The 16,754-nt window shown below is 39.3% G+C and overlaps 1 protein-coding gene across 1 annotated transcript; it reads right to left on the bottom strand.

Moving 5' to 3' along the window:
* Nucleotides 1–402: 402 nt before the first annotated feature.
* FGF20 (fibroblast growth factor 20) lies at nucleotides 403–9,439 on the bottom strand. Its single transcript, XM_062213557.1, has 3 exons — nucleotides 9,154–9,439; nucleotides 2,757–2,860; nucleotides 403–648 (listed from the first exon to the last, which is right to left on the bottom strand). The coding sequence occupies exons 1-3, from the start codon at nucleotides 9,437–9,439 to the stop codon at nucleotides 403–405; spliced, it is 636 nt and encodes a 211-aa protein (XP_062069541.1).
* Between the last annotated feature and the right edge of the window lie 7,315 nt (nucleotides 9,440–16,754).

Raw genomic sequence — 16,754 nt, forward strand, 5'->3', positions numbered from 1 at the left:
ACATAGCAATAATCTTGGCCAATGATGTCATTCCATTTCTTCAACATGAAGTATCTATTTTTAATGTAACTTTCAAAGTAAACATAATCCAGAGAGGTGAGGCACCAGCAGCAAATTAGGTGGGTTCCCATTATGCAAGTTCAACAGATTTTCAGCTTCAGTCTACTGGTAGACTGAGCCAATGTATCTAAGGGAACATAATATACTTCTAAAGGGTGATTTCGACCTACTTCAAGTCAAAATATTGTTTTGCTTTTTCTTAATATTCTTCACAAATCAGTCTCTGGTGGAAAACAGACTCCATGATATTCTGAATGTCTTCCTGGGCTGTCATTTTATGATAGGAACTGTGATAAGAAAGCAGATTGTTTTCTGGTTCTTTGATAAAGACATTGTCACACATCAAGTATACATTAGCAGGTCCTTGTACAGTTCTGGAACTCTTTCTGGATCCACTGGTCTAGGTAAGAAATGTGTAAATTTCTGATGTCTTTTGGACCTGGCACCATCTCTTGGAGTTCCATCTTTGTTAAGTGCCACAAAATACCTGCGGCCAGTGTCTCCATGTTTATATACATTGGACGAATAGGTATTATACCAGTTCTCCTCAAACTGCTCCCTAAAGATGCATTCAGAAGTCAGCTTCTCCTAAAAGAGAGAAGATAACTACCATTAAAAATGTTTGAGATAATTTCCTTACAAAAGTGTCAATTCTATGCTTTCATTTGACTGTAACTTCAGCCACGTCAAAAAAGAAAAATATTAAATTAGTTTTGTTTTATTGTGCTTTAGTCCTATGTTACCTGGAATTCTTTCTCCCAGGTAACTTCATCCAGTGTCTTAGTTCAGAGAACTTTAAGTCAAATGTCAATTCCCAATTTTATTTTCAAATGCTTACTAAATATTCTGCACTTCACCAGTAAACTGGCCTATAGTTTATCTCTTCCAACATTAGATGCCCAAGTTCCACATATCAAGTCTCTACTATGACCTTGGAACACTTCATGATTCTACAAAAAATTCAAATTCTGAATTTAATATCATCTGTCCAAAGTATGTATCTTCCCTTTAAGAATTCATTCAGTGTTAATGACCCATTTCCTATGATTACCTTTATCTTTTACTCATAAGGTAAATGTAGTAAAATGCCAATTGTTTCTCATCTTTTCAAGATGGACCACGGTTGCTTTTTTAATCCAACACATATATGAAGATTATGTGCATGCTTTTTTTCTATTGTCACTTGAGAAATTCTATTATATTTCTCCTCTTATGATTATTGTGTACTGCATTATTTCTCTTTGTCCTAAGATGACAGGCTGGAAAACACAAGTTCCATCCTATCAAAGGACAAGTATTAGTCTACTTTCTGAAATATTATAGCCAATTTTTCCCAGAGTATATTAAGATTCTAACTTCATATTGTGACCTCAATTGAGATTCTAAGAAAAAGAAAGTTAGTGCCATATGCTAAGTCATAAAAAGAAAATTCTCCATGGAAATAGCTAAAGAGACTTTGACTTAAACAAGAGCATCCATATGAGAAGATGGTGGGAGAGTGGCACTCATTTACGTCTTACCAATTTTTAAAAATAATGTCAGCAACCGTGAACACATTTTTTAGAAGTTAACAATGAAAGAAAATAATCTCTATAGTGTTTCAAAGTAGTTTAAAATTGTTCTTTTACTCTAGTTCTTGAGTTGCTGTTGCTGCTCTGTTCCAAAATAAAACAAAACCTCATGCTGATGAGTTGGCTGAAAAGTGTACTTTAAGCACAATACTTAAACATTTATAGTACATCCACAGATGAGCATTTATCCACAGCGGAAAGTTGAAAATTTCCTGATAATAACTTACAGTGAGCCCATGGATGCTATAATTATCAGGACTATGGACAGATAGACCTACTGTGTGGCTTTCACTTTTTGTTATTGATTATAATATTCTAAGATTTCATTTGCTCATTTCCTTCATACAAAGAACAGCAAATAAGTGATACATATTTAGCTATGGAAGATGATATTGGGTGGCAGAGAATTTTCCATGTTATGAATGTAAAGGTGAAAAGAAGCTAATGTACCAAGACAAAAACACAGCTTCCATTTTTCATGGCTTCTTGTGGAAATTATCAAAATATGGAAAAAATTAGTGAGATTCACGATAATTGGCAGGAAGAACTAGCAACCTGAATGCCATAATGGTTGGGGGTTTTAAAAATGTAATGGGAAGATAGGCATTTAGCACAATGGATAAGCCATTGTTTGGGATGACTGCAACCCATGGAGGGACTGGATTTGAGCCCTGTCTCCAGCTCCCAAATCCAGCTACCTACTAATGCATACCCTGAGAGACAGTAGGTGATGGTTCAAAAAGTTGGGTCCCTGCCACCCATTTTGGGGTCCTAGATTGAGCTCCTGGTTCCTGGCTTTGTCCTGGCCCAGCCCTGGCCATTGAAGACATTTGGGGTATAAACCAGCAGTGGAGAGCTCTCTTTCTCTCTCTTGTCTCCCCAGATCTCCCTGTCTCTATCTCTGCCTCTCCTCTCTGTACCTCTCAAATGAAAAAAAGGAAAAGAAAAGTTTACTCTTGCCCACATAAAAATGGAAATTTCGTAGCATATATATTTCTGATTTCTACATAAATACATTTTATATACCTCTTCTGACAGACATTATTGAGCAACATTGTAATTAGAAAGTGCAAGGTCACTATTTCAAGAATATTATATATAATAATAACAAATAGTAATACATACTGATCCATATAGTTCTCCTTTGTCATTCATTCCAAGGTAAAGGCCACTGTCCACACCTCTAATACTGACCAGTCCCACTGCCACACTGATGAATTCCAAAATACCTGAATTTATAAACAAAACAATTATTTATATTTATTAATGAACATGACTAATGAAAGTCTTCCAAACAGTTACAGTAGTAAAACATTATTAGTAAGTATAATGATGTATGTGGAAGTTCTTTGTAAACTCAACATTACTGTGGAATTGTTTTATTGTGATGATATATCCATTTTACAGATGAGAAAAAGACTTGATAATTCATTCAATGTGATAGCCAAATACTAAGAGTTTAGCATGCAGAAAAACGTGATGTTCAAAGTGTGAAATTTTAAATCAGACTGACCCTGGTTAGTCTGATTCACCAACTTACTCATGAAGCTGACTGAGTTGCTGGTATTCTTTGAACTCCAATCTCCACATAAGAAAATGATGTGAAATGCCTCCCTCAGGAGAGTGGTGAGGATTGACATATGTAGGCATTCCACAAATAGAAGGTATTATTATCAAATGTGTTTAAGAAAGGTATTCATGGCTGGCGCTGCGGCTCACTAGGCTAATCCTCCGCCTCGCGGCACCGGCACACCGGGTTCTAGTCCTGGTCGGGGCACCGATCCTGTCCCGGTTGCCCCTCTTCCAGGCCAGCTCTCTGCTGTGGCCAGGGAGTGCAGTGGAGGATGGCCCAAGTGCTTGGGCCCCATGGGAGACCAGGAGAAGCACCTGGCTCCTGCCATTGGATCAGCCCGGTGCGCCGGCCACAGTGGCCATTGGAGGGTGAACCAACGGCAAAGGAAGACCTTTCTCTCTCTCTCTCTCTCACTGTCCACTCTGCCTGTCAAAAAATAAAAAAAAAAGAAAGGTATTCATAACTCTCCAATATTTCATTTATTAATTTTAATCACTTTCTATTATGTGTTTTTGTGCTCATTTGTTATACAATTAATAAAGACAATCTTCTAGCAAAGCAGTATCTCTATACAGGTATAAAAGTGTTTTAGTTTATAAGGGGCTACTACTTATATGTTTTCATCTGGTCCTAAATATCAGCCCATTAATACAGGAAGGGAAGATACTATTTCCCCCCATTTTACATAAAAAGAAACTGAGGCTTCGAGAGGTTTATTATCCTGCCTAAGGGATATGACATTTATAATTGATATAATTAATACTTGAACTCTCAGGCCGGCACCACGGCTCAATAGGCTAATCCTCTGCCTTGTGGCGCCAGCACACCGGGTTCTAGTCCCGGTCGGGGCGCCGGATTCTGTCCTGGTTGCCCCTCTTCCAGTCCAGCTCTCTGCTGCGGCCCGGGAGTGCAGTGGAGGATGGCCCAAGTCCTTGGGCCCTGCACCCCATGGGAGACCAGGAGAAGCACCTGGCTCCTGGCTTTGAATCAGCACAGTGCGCCGGCTGCAGCAGCCATTGGAGGGTGAAGCAACGGTAAAAGGAAGACCTTTCTCTCTGTCTCTCTCTCTCTCACTGTCCACTCTGCCTGTCAAAAAATAAATAAATAAATAAATAATAAAATAAAATACTTGAACTCTCATCCCATGCTCTACTTCAGGAGACTTTTTTGAAGATAATATAGTAGTTTCAAATTGTTCTAGATTACATAAAATGCTATGTTTCCTGACCTATGATTTTTTACATAAATCATATAATTTACAGAAGTAAAAGCATTTTGTAATTCATTAAGTATAATAACCAAATACCAAAAATTGAGCATAAAGTAGCTTTTACTAACAATAACTTTCTAGATTTAGTTTTATTTATTAATAGGTAAACAACTATTCAAAACTATGATGCACTAATACATCATAGTTTTAACAAACTTAACACCTCCCTCTGCATTACCTTTTTTACTGCACACACTAACCTTTGGACTAATGCCTTTTTCTAATTCTTTCCCTTGGACTCTGCTGAAAAAGAATAACCACACTTTTCTTTGCTTGGAATTGCATTCCTCAATAGCTTTCACCCCTTCACCTCATCTTAAGCTCTACAAACAGAACAAATGTGCACCATTTAACCTGACTCTTGCTCTTAAGTCATTTCTTGCTTTATTGTGCAAGTTCCTGTTTGTACACGTGATACTTCCCAGGCCAAGGGAAAGCACAGTTGGACTATTTGCTGATAGGGAGGACTCTATTCTATCTCTAGAGCCTAATTCACTCTGGCAGAAACCTAGATTCTCGGCAAGACAAATGAGTTCTTTCAAACTACTGGGAGATCATGTAGAACACTAGAGCTATCAAAGATCTTAGAGCAACAATGCACTACTAAATAGTCTATAAGTGGTTGGAAAGAGGCAGTGTCCCTAATTGAGGGCCTAAGGCAGGGAGAAGATAAGACTTAACAGGAAGGTCCAGACTTCATAGATAGCCATCATAATGACAAAATATAGAGGTAGGAAGTAAAGTCAAACTCACTGCCAAGCTCATGAGTGAAGGATTCCTGTTAGATACAAAAATATAGGCCCAAACATAATTGGCAGAAAAAAATATGTTAATGGACTCTTCATCCAGGATATTAATTACAAATATATAATTACTTTAGATTGTTTGAATGAATGTTACATTCAAACTCAAAAGTGGATGCAACTTAACTCCCATAAAGTATCTGATTTACATTAAGATGCTCTTGTCTTTCAAAGAATAGAAACTGATTAACTGATTAGAAGGTAGAATAGACCCAGTTTTCAAGTACAAGAGAATACAGGTTTAATCTCCAGTAGCTAGTTACATAACAGATGTCATAAACTGAACATTTCCCCTAAAAAACCAAAATGGTGTAATACCTAAAAATAGTTTAATTTTTATCATATATAATGCTGTCATCTCACCAAAATATATGTAGTTGTAGAAAAAAAAGATCACTTATGTTCTTAAAATAATTATGCCCAATAATTTCAACTTGATTAAGCAACATCTAAAATCTTACATATAACCAGGCATAATTTTGAAATGATCCATGGGACTTATGGGAAAACTGTTATGTGTTTTTTGTATTCCTCTTAAAGATGTTAGCCACACTTTTTAATTCTGATCCTTTTTTCTCCTCAAGGAAATAGTATACCACATAGTAATTTGTAATCATTTGATTCTTTAATGAGATTTGACAAGTCTTTCTTATTTATAATATGAGGTGGCAACTAAGCTAATTCCTTTACAAAGAGTAGACATGAAAAACTTTCCTTAAGAGGTAATCACAGATTTTAGATAGATTTTCTAATGCCCAGTGTCCCATAAAAAGACTTGGAGGTACTTTGTCTTTCTGGTATCATTTTCAAAGCCAGTCTTTTTACAAATCATAATAAACAGGTGAGTCAACCCACAATGCAACCACATCAGACAACACTATGGAGAATAGGGGAGAATAAAGGAAAAGCCTTTAAAGGAATACGTTTGATCTCAGGCTGAACTTTTTTTTAAAGTAATGATTCCATGTTTACGTATAAGCTAAAGTCTTCCTACTGTACTACTGTGCAGAAACACTCTATTGTAAATACAGAGCAAAGTCAGATGGGAAATTATTTTAACCTCCCTGGGACCTTTCTGTTTATATTCTATTGATGTGGTTTTGAAGTTTAAAAACACAGCTTTCTGAGTTTTTATTTGATCATGTTCAAATTAATATAAAATTATGCTATTTACTTTAATATCTCAAAGAGCCATTTTTAGTTTTTCCTAAATCCTTACTTTAATGACACAGAAATGAGTTTTTAAATAGAAAAATAATTTGATAATTAGTAATTGAGGCCCTAGCCAAAGAAGGGAAACAGAGAAAGAAGTATATAATAATATACATGTAGAATGTACACTTTCCTCTTACCTATTCTCCCTTGTAGTCAATGATGATGTATAAGCCACTAGGATGTATTATAATGTACCTTCCTTTAGGCTACCACATTATTCTAGTTAATCTTCCTTTTCTGCAACAGTGAGTATTCTTGTTCCTATATATAAAACCTCTCCTCACAGAGTGAGTTAAATCCATACAAAATCACATCAGACCAAAAATTATACAAAATCCTATCAAAAAATTTTAAAGTTCTAGAAAAATGATTAACTATGATATATAGCATCCATTCCTAAAAGAAAGGATTTAAATACCAGTTTAATGAATGTTATCAATCTATAAATATTCACTAATCTCGTCACACAGGGTCAACCTAACAAAATTATACAAAATGCAAGAGGCGGGGCCAGCACAGTGGCTTACTTGGTTAATCCTCCACCTGCGGCGCCAGCATCCCGTGGGGCACTGGGTTCTAGTCCCGGTTGCTCTTCTTCCAGTCCAGCTCTCTGCTGTGGCCCGGGAGTGCAGTGGAGGATGGCCCAGGTGCTTGGCACCTGCACCCGCATGGGAGACCAGAGAGAAGCATCTGGCTCCTGGCTTTGGATCGGTCATTTGGGGGGTGAACCAACAGAAGGAAGACCTTTGTCTCTCTCACTGTCTAACTGTATCTGGCAAATAAAAATTTTTTTTTTAAAAAACGCAAGAGGCAACTCTTGTTGATGGTGAAGCTAAAGTTGAATTACAAGTGAATGAAAGGCAGAATTTCCAGTGCTACTCTGTATATGGCAGAGGGGGGGGGAGTATGAATACTACCTAAGCTTCCCTTCCACTTACATTACCACATTTGTGTGCACCTCCCTCTAAATCTTTGTGGAAGCTGGAGGATTCCTCTGTACTGGGTGAAGTGCAGTCATTCTTAAAGGCAGGAGAACTGAGCCACCTGGTGTCAGCAGTGTTCTGTAGAATCAGAATCAGCCTGCTCCATTTAAAAACCACTTTCTAAAAGTGACCCCAGTTGGCCACTAGGTCATGACACTCTTGACTCATAGTCAATCGGAATTTGGAAGAGATCAGTGGAAGCAGCACACATATGGGTTTTTTAAAGTTAATTTTCTAATCCCTTAAGTGCTGCCAAATGACCACCACATGCAGAGTTACAAATGCTCCTCAAATGGAGATTCCCACTTCTCCAAAGTTTTAATGAGCACTACAAGTCAAAAAAGAAATCAGAGTGTAAGAACTAGAGGGTGAGAACAAGAGAACATTCAGAAATAAGATTCTCAAAAAACTGCACAAGGCAAAGAAAGGGAAAAGGCAGCTAATGCTGTGTTGCTCACTTACACTGATGCTGACAAGTAAATGATGTCCTTTAAAATAAAAATGACTCTCTCCAATGAAGTCCCAAGTTTGATAATCAAAATACTTGGAGAGTGCTTGCCGGTTAACTCTAATGTATTGAAAACTTTATCTCTGGGAGAAAGGCTTAGAGATGCTGGGAATCAGAAATCACCTTAAAGAGATCATATAATTTAACCCCATCATTGTGCAGACCAAAAAAAGCAAAAAGAAAACAAAAACCGTAAGACTCTAACTGATGAGGCCACTCACTGCTTACAACAGGCAGTTGGGGAGGAACGGACAGCACCGACCTCAGGGTTTCCCAATCTAGTGTCTGTAAGAGGTACTATCTGAACCATTCGCTGGTTTCTTTCTTATAACCCCAGGCATGGCGGCAGGAATTCTGAAATATCTCCCGCTGTGTTCCCACCCAGATCTTCTTTCCTTCCCCAGTTCCTCTTACCAACCGCCAATACCAAGATCCTAGCTCTCTGGTTTCGCAATCTCTGAAGAGCGGCAGGGCTGGAGAACTGGGCATGCTCAGTGGGTGGGCGGGCTTCCTCCCCTCCTCCCCGCCTTCCCTCACCCAGATAGAACTTTGGGAGCCCTGAGAACCGCAGCCGGGTGAGCTCGCCGGTAGCGACGGTGCCTTTGGGAAGTTATCTGTCACCTCTTCAGGTGAACATTTACAGCTCTCGACACAGACACGCATCCTAGGCAAGAGCGGCCCCCTAGGCAGTAGCCGCTGCTGGATAACCAAGTGCATAACCATGGGACATGTCTGCAGAAGCAGAAGGCTTCGAATTAGTTTCTGCAAAGCGGATAGTACTGCAGGAAATAGGAAAGGAACTAGTAGAAAATAATACGGGATTCTAAAAGATTGCCTGCGAGTTGTGAGAAAAACGTGACCCTGAGTCCCAAATCTTGGGGGTCCCGGACACTGGGGGAGGGCAGAGCAGCAGAGGCATCCGGACTCCCACCCTCTCTCCTGCCGCCCCAGGTGTGGAGCCGAAAGCAGGCTACTAGAAGCGGCGGCGGCGACGAGTGAGGAGCAAGATTCCTCCGTGTGCGCGCGTGGGCCCGACCTTCTGCGCTAGCCAGCACTTCATCCCCAGCCCGCATCGCGCAGCGTCTGGGTCACAGGGGGCTCGGGCGAGAGGCACGTGGGGCGGGGGAGAGGACCCGAATTGTGTGCCAGGGGCGGGATGCCAGTACCTACCGAAGAGGCTGTGGTCCTGCCGGGTGCCTTGCACGCTGCCGTCCGGCAGGATCTGCAGGTGGAAGCCGGTGCGGCAGTAGAGCTGGCGGCGGCGCAGGATGCCGTGCAGGTGCGCCAGCTCCGCGGAACCCGGCCCGCCGCGGGCGCCCCGCTCCGCCGCGCCCCGGCGTGCGCCTAGCAGAGGTGGCCGCTCCCCGGCGGGGGGCAACAGGAAGTGCGAGCCCACCTGCTGGCCCAAGCCCTCCAGGCCCCCCAGGAAGCCCCCGACTTCGGTTAAGGGAGCCATGGAGGGGGAGTAACGGGAGAGGCGGAGGAGCCGGAAAAAGACACCCCACACCCCAAATCAAAAAGTGTCGCGGGCGTGGGAAGGTGGCAAAAAATCGTGACAAAACACGAGCGAAGGGTGAAGGCCCGGTTCCTCCTGTGGGGTCTCTGGACGGACTTTGCACTGAGGTAGCAGGGAGGCTTCCAGTGTCTCTGAGCGATCTTCTCTTCTGGGGTAGTTGAGAGCCGGCTGCTGGCTCTGCAGAACCATCTACAGCTGCCTCTGCCAAGCCTGGGGCTGGGGGCCGTGGCTCCAGCTCCGCAAACTGATCAGATCAGAGTCCTGTGTACATGCACCCCGACTATATATGCGGGTCCTCTTGACATATGCTAATCAAGCCCTTTCATGTGCGCTGGGGAGGTTCTGTTTGAAATCTTATACCTGCCCCCTCTCAACACGTTTTTGCTCTTCGGAAGTGACCAGAGGGGGCCCTTGATGGTTCTCTGTCCGTGCACTCGGCAGAAATCATTCCCGCACTTGGCCAAAGCCAGCCAAGCCACTCCGAGGAGGTGTAATCGAGGCCCCTCTTTGGGGTTGTCTCTGGGACAACGGTGATGCTGTTCTGCTGCTGCTGTGCAACCGCCTTTGATGTGAGCTCCTTTGCAGTGACAGATCGGTGTTAAAAAGAGCCTAGCTTGGCAGGAATATAGAAGAAGAAGGGGGGAGGGAGGGTGACGGGTGGGGGGGTGTTAGGAATGGAGGGGATCGGTAGGAGGAGGAAAGGGAGGGAAGAGGAGAATTGGACTCCTTGGGAGCTGCTGGGAGCCTGCAGTGGACAGGTGCAAAGAAAGGTAAGAGAGGGAGAAGGAAAAAGGGCGTTACCCGAGGCTTAGACCTGCCCAGACACACATGAAAGGAAAATCAAAGCTTTGACAGTTTAACTCACTAATTTTAAAACACTAATAAAATGTACAAGCATTACTCGTTTCTTTTATCATTTAGATGGGGGATTTTCTTTACATAATCAAGGTTAGGTTAGGAACACCCTTCCCCCTTCCCAAGTTTTCTTTAATGTTTATCTTTACTGAGATAGCACATCATGTAACCAAACTTGCCTTATATCTGTATGCAGGTTTTAAAATTGTGCGCTAAGGTTATGGACTTTTTACTAGCATAATATAATAACATAATATAATCATGAATCAGGGCCTTGAAAATAAATCTAAATAGGCTGAAAAGAGATGGTTTGCTTGCTTCTATTTTGCCATGAACATAAAATGAACATCTAGAATAGTATCAGAACTGATAGATGGCCTCTGGGGGCTCTTATCCAATCTAAGAGCACCTCCCTGTTCTTTTTAGGTGCATTTTCTTAAAAGCTGAGGTTTTTGTTCACATTTCAAATATAAAATCTAAATGCATGGAGGTGCTGTGACTCTTGATGCAGTTTGAGACTTCAAAAGTTACTGGTAAAATTTTTTAATGCCTGTATGTGTTTGTAAAATAAAAAGGCATTGAAGTTGAAGGAGTGAGATATATGTCCTTTTAAAACATTAAAAGTTTGGTTTTGTACCCTTAGTTAAGTTCAAGATCATTCGTTAAGTTTTCTCATTGGCAAGAGTTGAGGGTCATTTAATGGATTTATGCTTCCCCTGAGCAAAGTTTTAGAGAACCGCTCAAGAATAGTTTTTGCAGTCTTGTTTCATGGTCTGCTCAGCGAAAGCCTAAGCCTGGGTGTTCATTGGGGTTTGATTGCTTTATTTCATTTGTTGTGAAGGGTATTTTTACTTCCCCTAATTAATTGGCAGGTGCTTTAAAGTAGGTAAAGTTACACCTTTTCATCACTGCAGGCCTAAGTACTGACCCTTGTACCAGCACATTATAAAAGAGTCCTTAAAGCAAGTGATTTACTGTTGATAGATATGAAGTAAAACCAAAAACTCTAGTTAAAAACAACAAACAAATAAATCACTTTAGAAACATATTGCTAAGTCTGTTTCTAAGGTTGTACCAGGTAAATGTCATATTACTTCACCTTTCAAATAGCAGTCTGTCTTGAGGTAGGACCCCCAAATCCACCATAATCAAGATTTCAAAGAACATCTGTGTAAACATTATCACATCAGTGTAAAACATCAACCAATGAGTTTTTACTTTGAACCAAATCTTCTTAATTGCAGTGTTAAATCAAAGAAAGTTAGATCAAAGTTGTGTGAATCTCATAGTGGGATAACTAAAGTAGCCAGTACATACATTGATCACTTTTAAAGAGAGCATACTTAAGGGTTTTAAACTGAGATCAAGTGCCTTTTAATGAGGTTTGTTTCAAGGTCTAAGCTCTGTGTAACAAATAATGCTGTTATTTATTCCACAATGAGTACATATTATCATCACCTGCTCCTAGAGGTACCAGTTCAGTGTATATTTCTTCAAATGAACATTCAAGTCCTGCTCTGAGATCTACAGTTCTGAGACTGTTAGAATCTCTTTCATTACTTACATATATATGAAAATTTTCACACATAGTACCTAAGCCAAAATACTTAAATAACAAAACTACTCTCTCTTTGTACACCTTAGCATTTTCATGTGCATTACCTTATTTGATCACTACAATAACCCTGTGACAGGCACATCCATTTTACACAGAAAAAAAATTGTCTGAGATCCTAGTTCACAGTTTTGTCCAGAGTTCACTCTCCCAAGACAATTTCATTGAACTCTCTCAAGGCTTCTATTTCCTCTTTTATCAAAATAAGGTTATTATAACCATGCTTAGTTCCCTAAACCTAGGGCTGCTATGAGACTTAAATGTGAAAATAAATAGGAATGGAGTTTTAAACCCACAAAGTTTTCTATGCATACTACTATAATGCGTTAGACAAGTTCAGTTGTTGGGGAATTTTTTGCTTTATAATTTAGAAAATATAATATGTTTGAAATGTAAAATAAAAAATAAGTCTTTTTCTCCCTAAACCATACCTTTAATGTGTAAGTTTTGAATGGTGCTTAATGCCATTTTATAAAGGACCAGAATAGAAACAGAAAGATAAGAATTTCTTTTGTTTGCACTAGTCATGTGACAGGAAAAGATAACACTAAAGATTTTTTGCACATGCTGTGATGATATCATGGGAAGTTAAATAATTTTGAAGAGTGTTTTACAAGAGTACATTATTCAACTTTTAAGTATACACTGCAATCTAATCAACTTTACCTATACTTCCTAGAGACCACGCTTGCCTTGCTGTTATACAAATAAGTGCTACAATTTCTATTTCCACAAATGTAGTTACAATTTTCCAGACCATAAAATCCCTACAGAGCTTTCCAGTCAGCATATTGTCATGAATCTTTGTTTTCACTTGTGAGAAAGGAGTGCATACCTTTTGATGCATCTTGAGAACTTGAGAAAATAAAAAAGCTGAATTAAAAGTCATAACTTGCATACCCAATAAAACAAAAGTACATTAGCACAGCATTATTCATTATTGTCATTATAAAATATAAGAAATAACATACATTTCCATATACAAGAAACTAGTTGAATAAATTATGGTACACCTGCACAGTAGACCATTATACAAAAAAATGAGAAAAACTTTAGGGTATTTACAGAATATATTAAGTGAAAATAGAAAAATGCAAAAGAGTGCATTCAGTGTACTACTCTTTTTGTGAGAAAGAAGGAGAATAGGAAACTTCCACATGCATATGTTTGGGGTTTTTTCCCCCCAAAATAAACACAAGATGGTAAATAAACTCATAAATTTAGATATCTGCATAATTGATTTCTAGGGGAATAGATGTGAATGGTGTAGAAGACTTGCAATTGAGAACTTTTTATAGAGTTTTGAATTTTAGACAAATGTTAATATTTTACATATTTTAAAAGTTAAAATAAATCAGGATGAGTATGGGAAATGGAATAAACCTAGCATCACCACACAGAAATGAGCAATAATACTATTTAGGAAAAAAACATAAGTCTTAAATACAGTTCTTTGAATATGCAAATCAAAAATGAACAAAAAGCAAGCAAATATTGAACTTCAGTTAACAGATTATTCTTGGAGAAGACCATTTTGTACAGTGATTAAGTCATAACTTGGGAGGCCCACCTCTATATTACAGTCCCTGGTTCAAGTCCAACTTCCCTCTAATGCATGTCTGGGAGGCAGTAGATGATGGTTCAAGTACTTGAGTACCTGTCTTGTGGGGGATGTGAATTGAGTTCCGGGCTCCTGGCTTCAGCCTGGTCTAGCCTTGGCTATTGCAGGCATTTGGGGAGTGAACCAGCAGATTAAAGATCTCACTGTGTCTGTTCTGTTTCTATCTCTCAGCCTTTCAAATAAGATGAAACTAAATAAGTTAAAATGCAAAACAGATTATTCTTGTTTTCAGTGGTAAGGTTAGAGTAGCCTTGTAGGACTAAGCAAATGAATACGTATGCTGAGGATAATAAGAGCTTGCTGTTTCTAGAGAATGGAGTTACAATATGAAAAGAGGAAAGACTAAAATATAACTCATGGGGCCGGCGCTGTGGTATAGCGGGTAAAGCTGAAGCTTGCGGTGCTGACATTCTTTATGGGCACCATTCAAGTCCTAGCTGCTCCACTTCCAATCCAGCTCTCTGCTATGGCCTGGGAAAGCAGCAGAAGATGGCCCAAGCCCTTGGGCTCCTGTATCCACATGGAAGACCTGGAAAAGTTCCTGGCTCCTGGCTTCAGATCTGCGCAGCTCCAGCCATTGAGGCCATCTAGGGAGTGAACCTGCAGATGGAAGATTCTCTCTCCCTCTCTCTCTCTCTCTTTCTACCTCTGCCTCTCTGTAATTCTGCCTTTCAGATAAATAAATAAATCTTTAAAAAATAAATAAAACTCATAGTGTAGAATTGGATGCATTTATTAAAATCATCTTGTGTATGTGTATATCTTACTTCTGTCTGCCAAAAGGGCCTAGAAGCAAACTTATGCAGGGAAATGAACACAACCTAGAGCTTAGATCTTGATACTCCTAAAATAATGAATACATGTCAGAGGAACATAAGCCAAATCTGGGGCAATTTGAGCCTCAAAAATAAATCATAATAGGAATGAGATATTTATGGAATGAAGCAAGAATTTTCTATTTTTTTAAAAAACAACCAATCATCAAATAAATAAGAAAGGAGGGAAAACTCTTCCTTATGGAATAATACCAGGTAATAAATATTGAAAGAATGATAGAATTAGAAAATTATCATTTAGGGGCTGATATTGTGGCACAGCAGGTTAAGCTGCCTCCTGCAATGCCTGCATCCATTTATGGGCACTGGTTTATGCCCAGGCTCTTCCACTTCTGATCCAGCTCCCTGCTAATGCAGCTGGGAAAGCATCAAAAGGTGGCCCAAGTGCTTGAGTCCCTGCACCTACATGGAGATATGGAAGAAGCTCCTAGTTCCCTGATTCAGCCTGGCCCAGCCTGGGTCTATTACGGCCATTTGGGAAGTAAACTAGCAGAATGAAGATCTCTGTCACTCTCTCTGTAACTTTGCCTTTCAAATAAATAAATAAAGCTTTAAAAAGGAAAATGACATTTTGCATCCATCAAAGGGTCATGGCTTGTCCAGAGAAAATCACCAATGCATGATAAAACTAGCTTGTAAAAGTTTGAAGAGTCCTGATTGCAAAGAGAAAATAGAAACTATTATGGATGAATCTAGTGAACACTATATTGATGATATAGTAAAAGTAAACAATGAGACAAACCAACACCATGTAGCTCTTGATACTCTAGAAAAGAAACAATGTCACTTCTGTGTTGCTCCTATCAAAATCATTCATGAGGAAACATCAGCTGAACTCTAATCCAGAGAGGTTGTGCAAAATAACTGGCCCAAGTTCTTCCCAAATGTCAAAATCAAAAAACACAAAGAAAGATGGAGGAAATTTCTAGATTAAAGGAAACTAAAGAGATATAAAGTTAAATGCGATGTATCATCCTGGTATGGAGCCTAAATCAGAAAAATAGAATCATAATGGCATTATTGAAACAAATGACAAAATTTGAAAGTGAACATTCAGTTAGATGGTAGTATTCTATCTTTGCTAATTTTCCTAACTTTGATCATTGAACTGCGGTTATATAAGGAAAATTATCAGGAAATACAAAATAAAATTTTATGAATAGATTCATGACAGGGGCCAGCCCTGTGGCATGGGAGATTAAGTCTCCGCCTGTGGTGCCAACATCCCATATGGGCGCCAGTTTGAGTCGCAGCTGCTCCACTTCTAATCCAGCTCTCTGCTAATGATCTGGGAAAGCAGTAGCAGGTGGCCTAAGTGCTTGGGCCCCTGTACCTGAGTGGGAGACCTATAAGAAGCTCCTGACTCTTGGCTTCAGATAGGCCAAGCTCCAGTGGTTGTAGCCATTTGGGGAGTGAACCAGTAGATGGGAGACCTTTCTCTTTGTCTCTCCCTCTCTCTCTAACTCTGCCTCTCAAATAAATAATAAAATATTTTAAAAAAGAAAGTCATGATGTTTCCAAAATTGTTCTTGAATGGTTCAAAAAAATGTATACACAAAAGAGAGAGAAGAAATGATAAAGAAGATAAGCTAAAATGTTAGTGAGCGAAGAAAACAAGTGTGTATGGAGGTTTCCACACATTTATAACTTTCATGTATGTATTTAAATCAAAATGAAAGTTTTTCATGTAAATTTTAAAGTTACAACTTATATATTAGCAGCACAACACTAAATTCAATAACTATTATGAAATGTGATTGAGATAAACCAGAGTTCCTGAATTTGACCTATTCTCACAGAAAAGTCCCAGTCTGCAAGAAATTCCACACCTCTTCCAGAACAGAATGGATTTTTCTGTGGATGGTATTGAACACATGTGAAAAAAGGAATATTAATTAGCTCTAAAATCACATAATTTGGGAGACCAAATTCAGGCAGAATGAATATTAGGCACAAATTGCATATTTTGGCTATTATCTGCTTGTTTCAGAAATGTAAGCCATCCAATCCAGTCTGACTCCACAGTGTACTCACCACAAAGTATTATAAGAGTGAAACATAAGAGACAATTCGATTTTTTCTGTTGTATTTTTTCTTTTCTTACCTTGCTAGATATAAACAGGATGCTGCCACTCAATCATTCTGGGACCTTAGAGAAATAACATTATCACTTCAGTTTTTTCCTTTATAAAATTGTTATAACAAAGTGTGGCCTATCTGACTTACAGAAGTGCTGTAGGAATCTCATGGGTAATTGTGTATGAAAATCCACTGATGCTATAACATGTAAGGGATGATTTTAATGAAAACAATCATTATAAATTTTCC

Source organism: Lepus europaeus, chromosome 16, assembly GCF_033115175.1.
Source record: "Lepus europaeus isolate LE1 chromosome 16, mLepTim1.pri, whole genome shotgun sequence".
NCBI classification, from domain to species: domain Eukaryota; kingdom Metazoa; phylum Chordata; class Mammalia; order Lagomorpha; family Leporidae; genus Lepus; species Lepus europaeus.

What these genes read in the sequence shown, in the direction of transcription:
- FGF20 (XM_062213557.1), bottom strand. Translation starts at nt 9,439, where the DNA reads ATGGCTCCCTTAACCGAAGTCGGGGGCTTCCTGGGGGGCCTGGAGGGC. An exon ending in GCAGGACCACAGCCTCTTCG is followed by an intron (nt 2,861 to 9,153) that starts GTAGGTACTGGC and finishes TTATAAATTCAG; the next exon opens with GTATTTTGGAATTCATCAGT. An exon ending in AAGGAGAACTATATGGATCA is followed by an intron (nt 649 to 2,756) that starts GTATGTATTACT and finishes TCTCTCTTTTAG; the next exon opens with GAGAAGCTGACTTCTGAATG.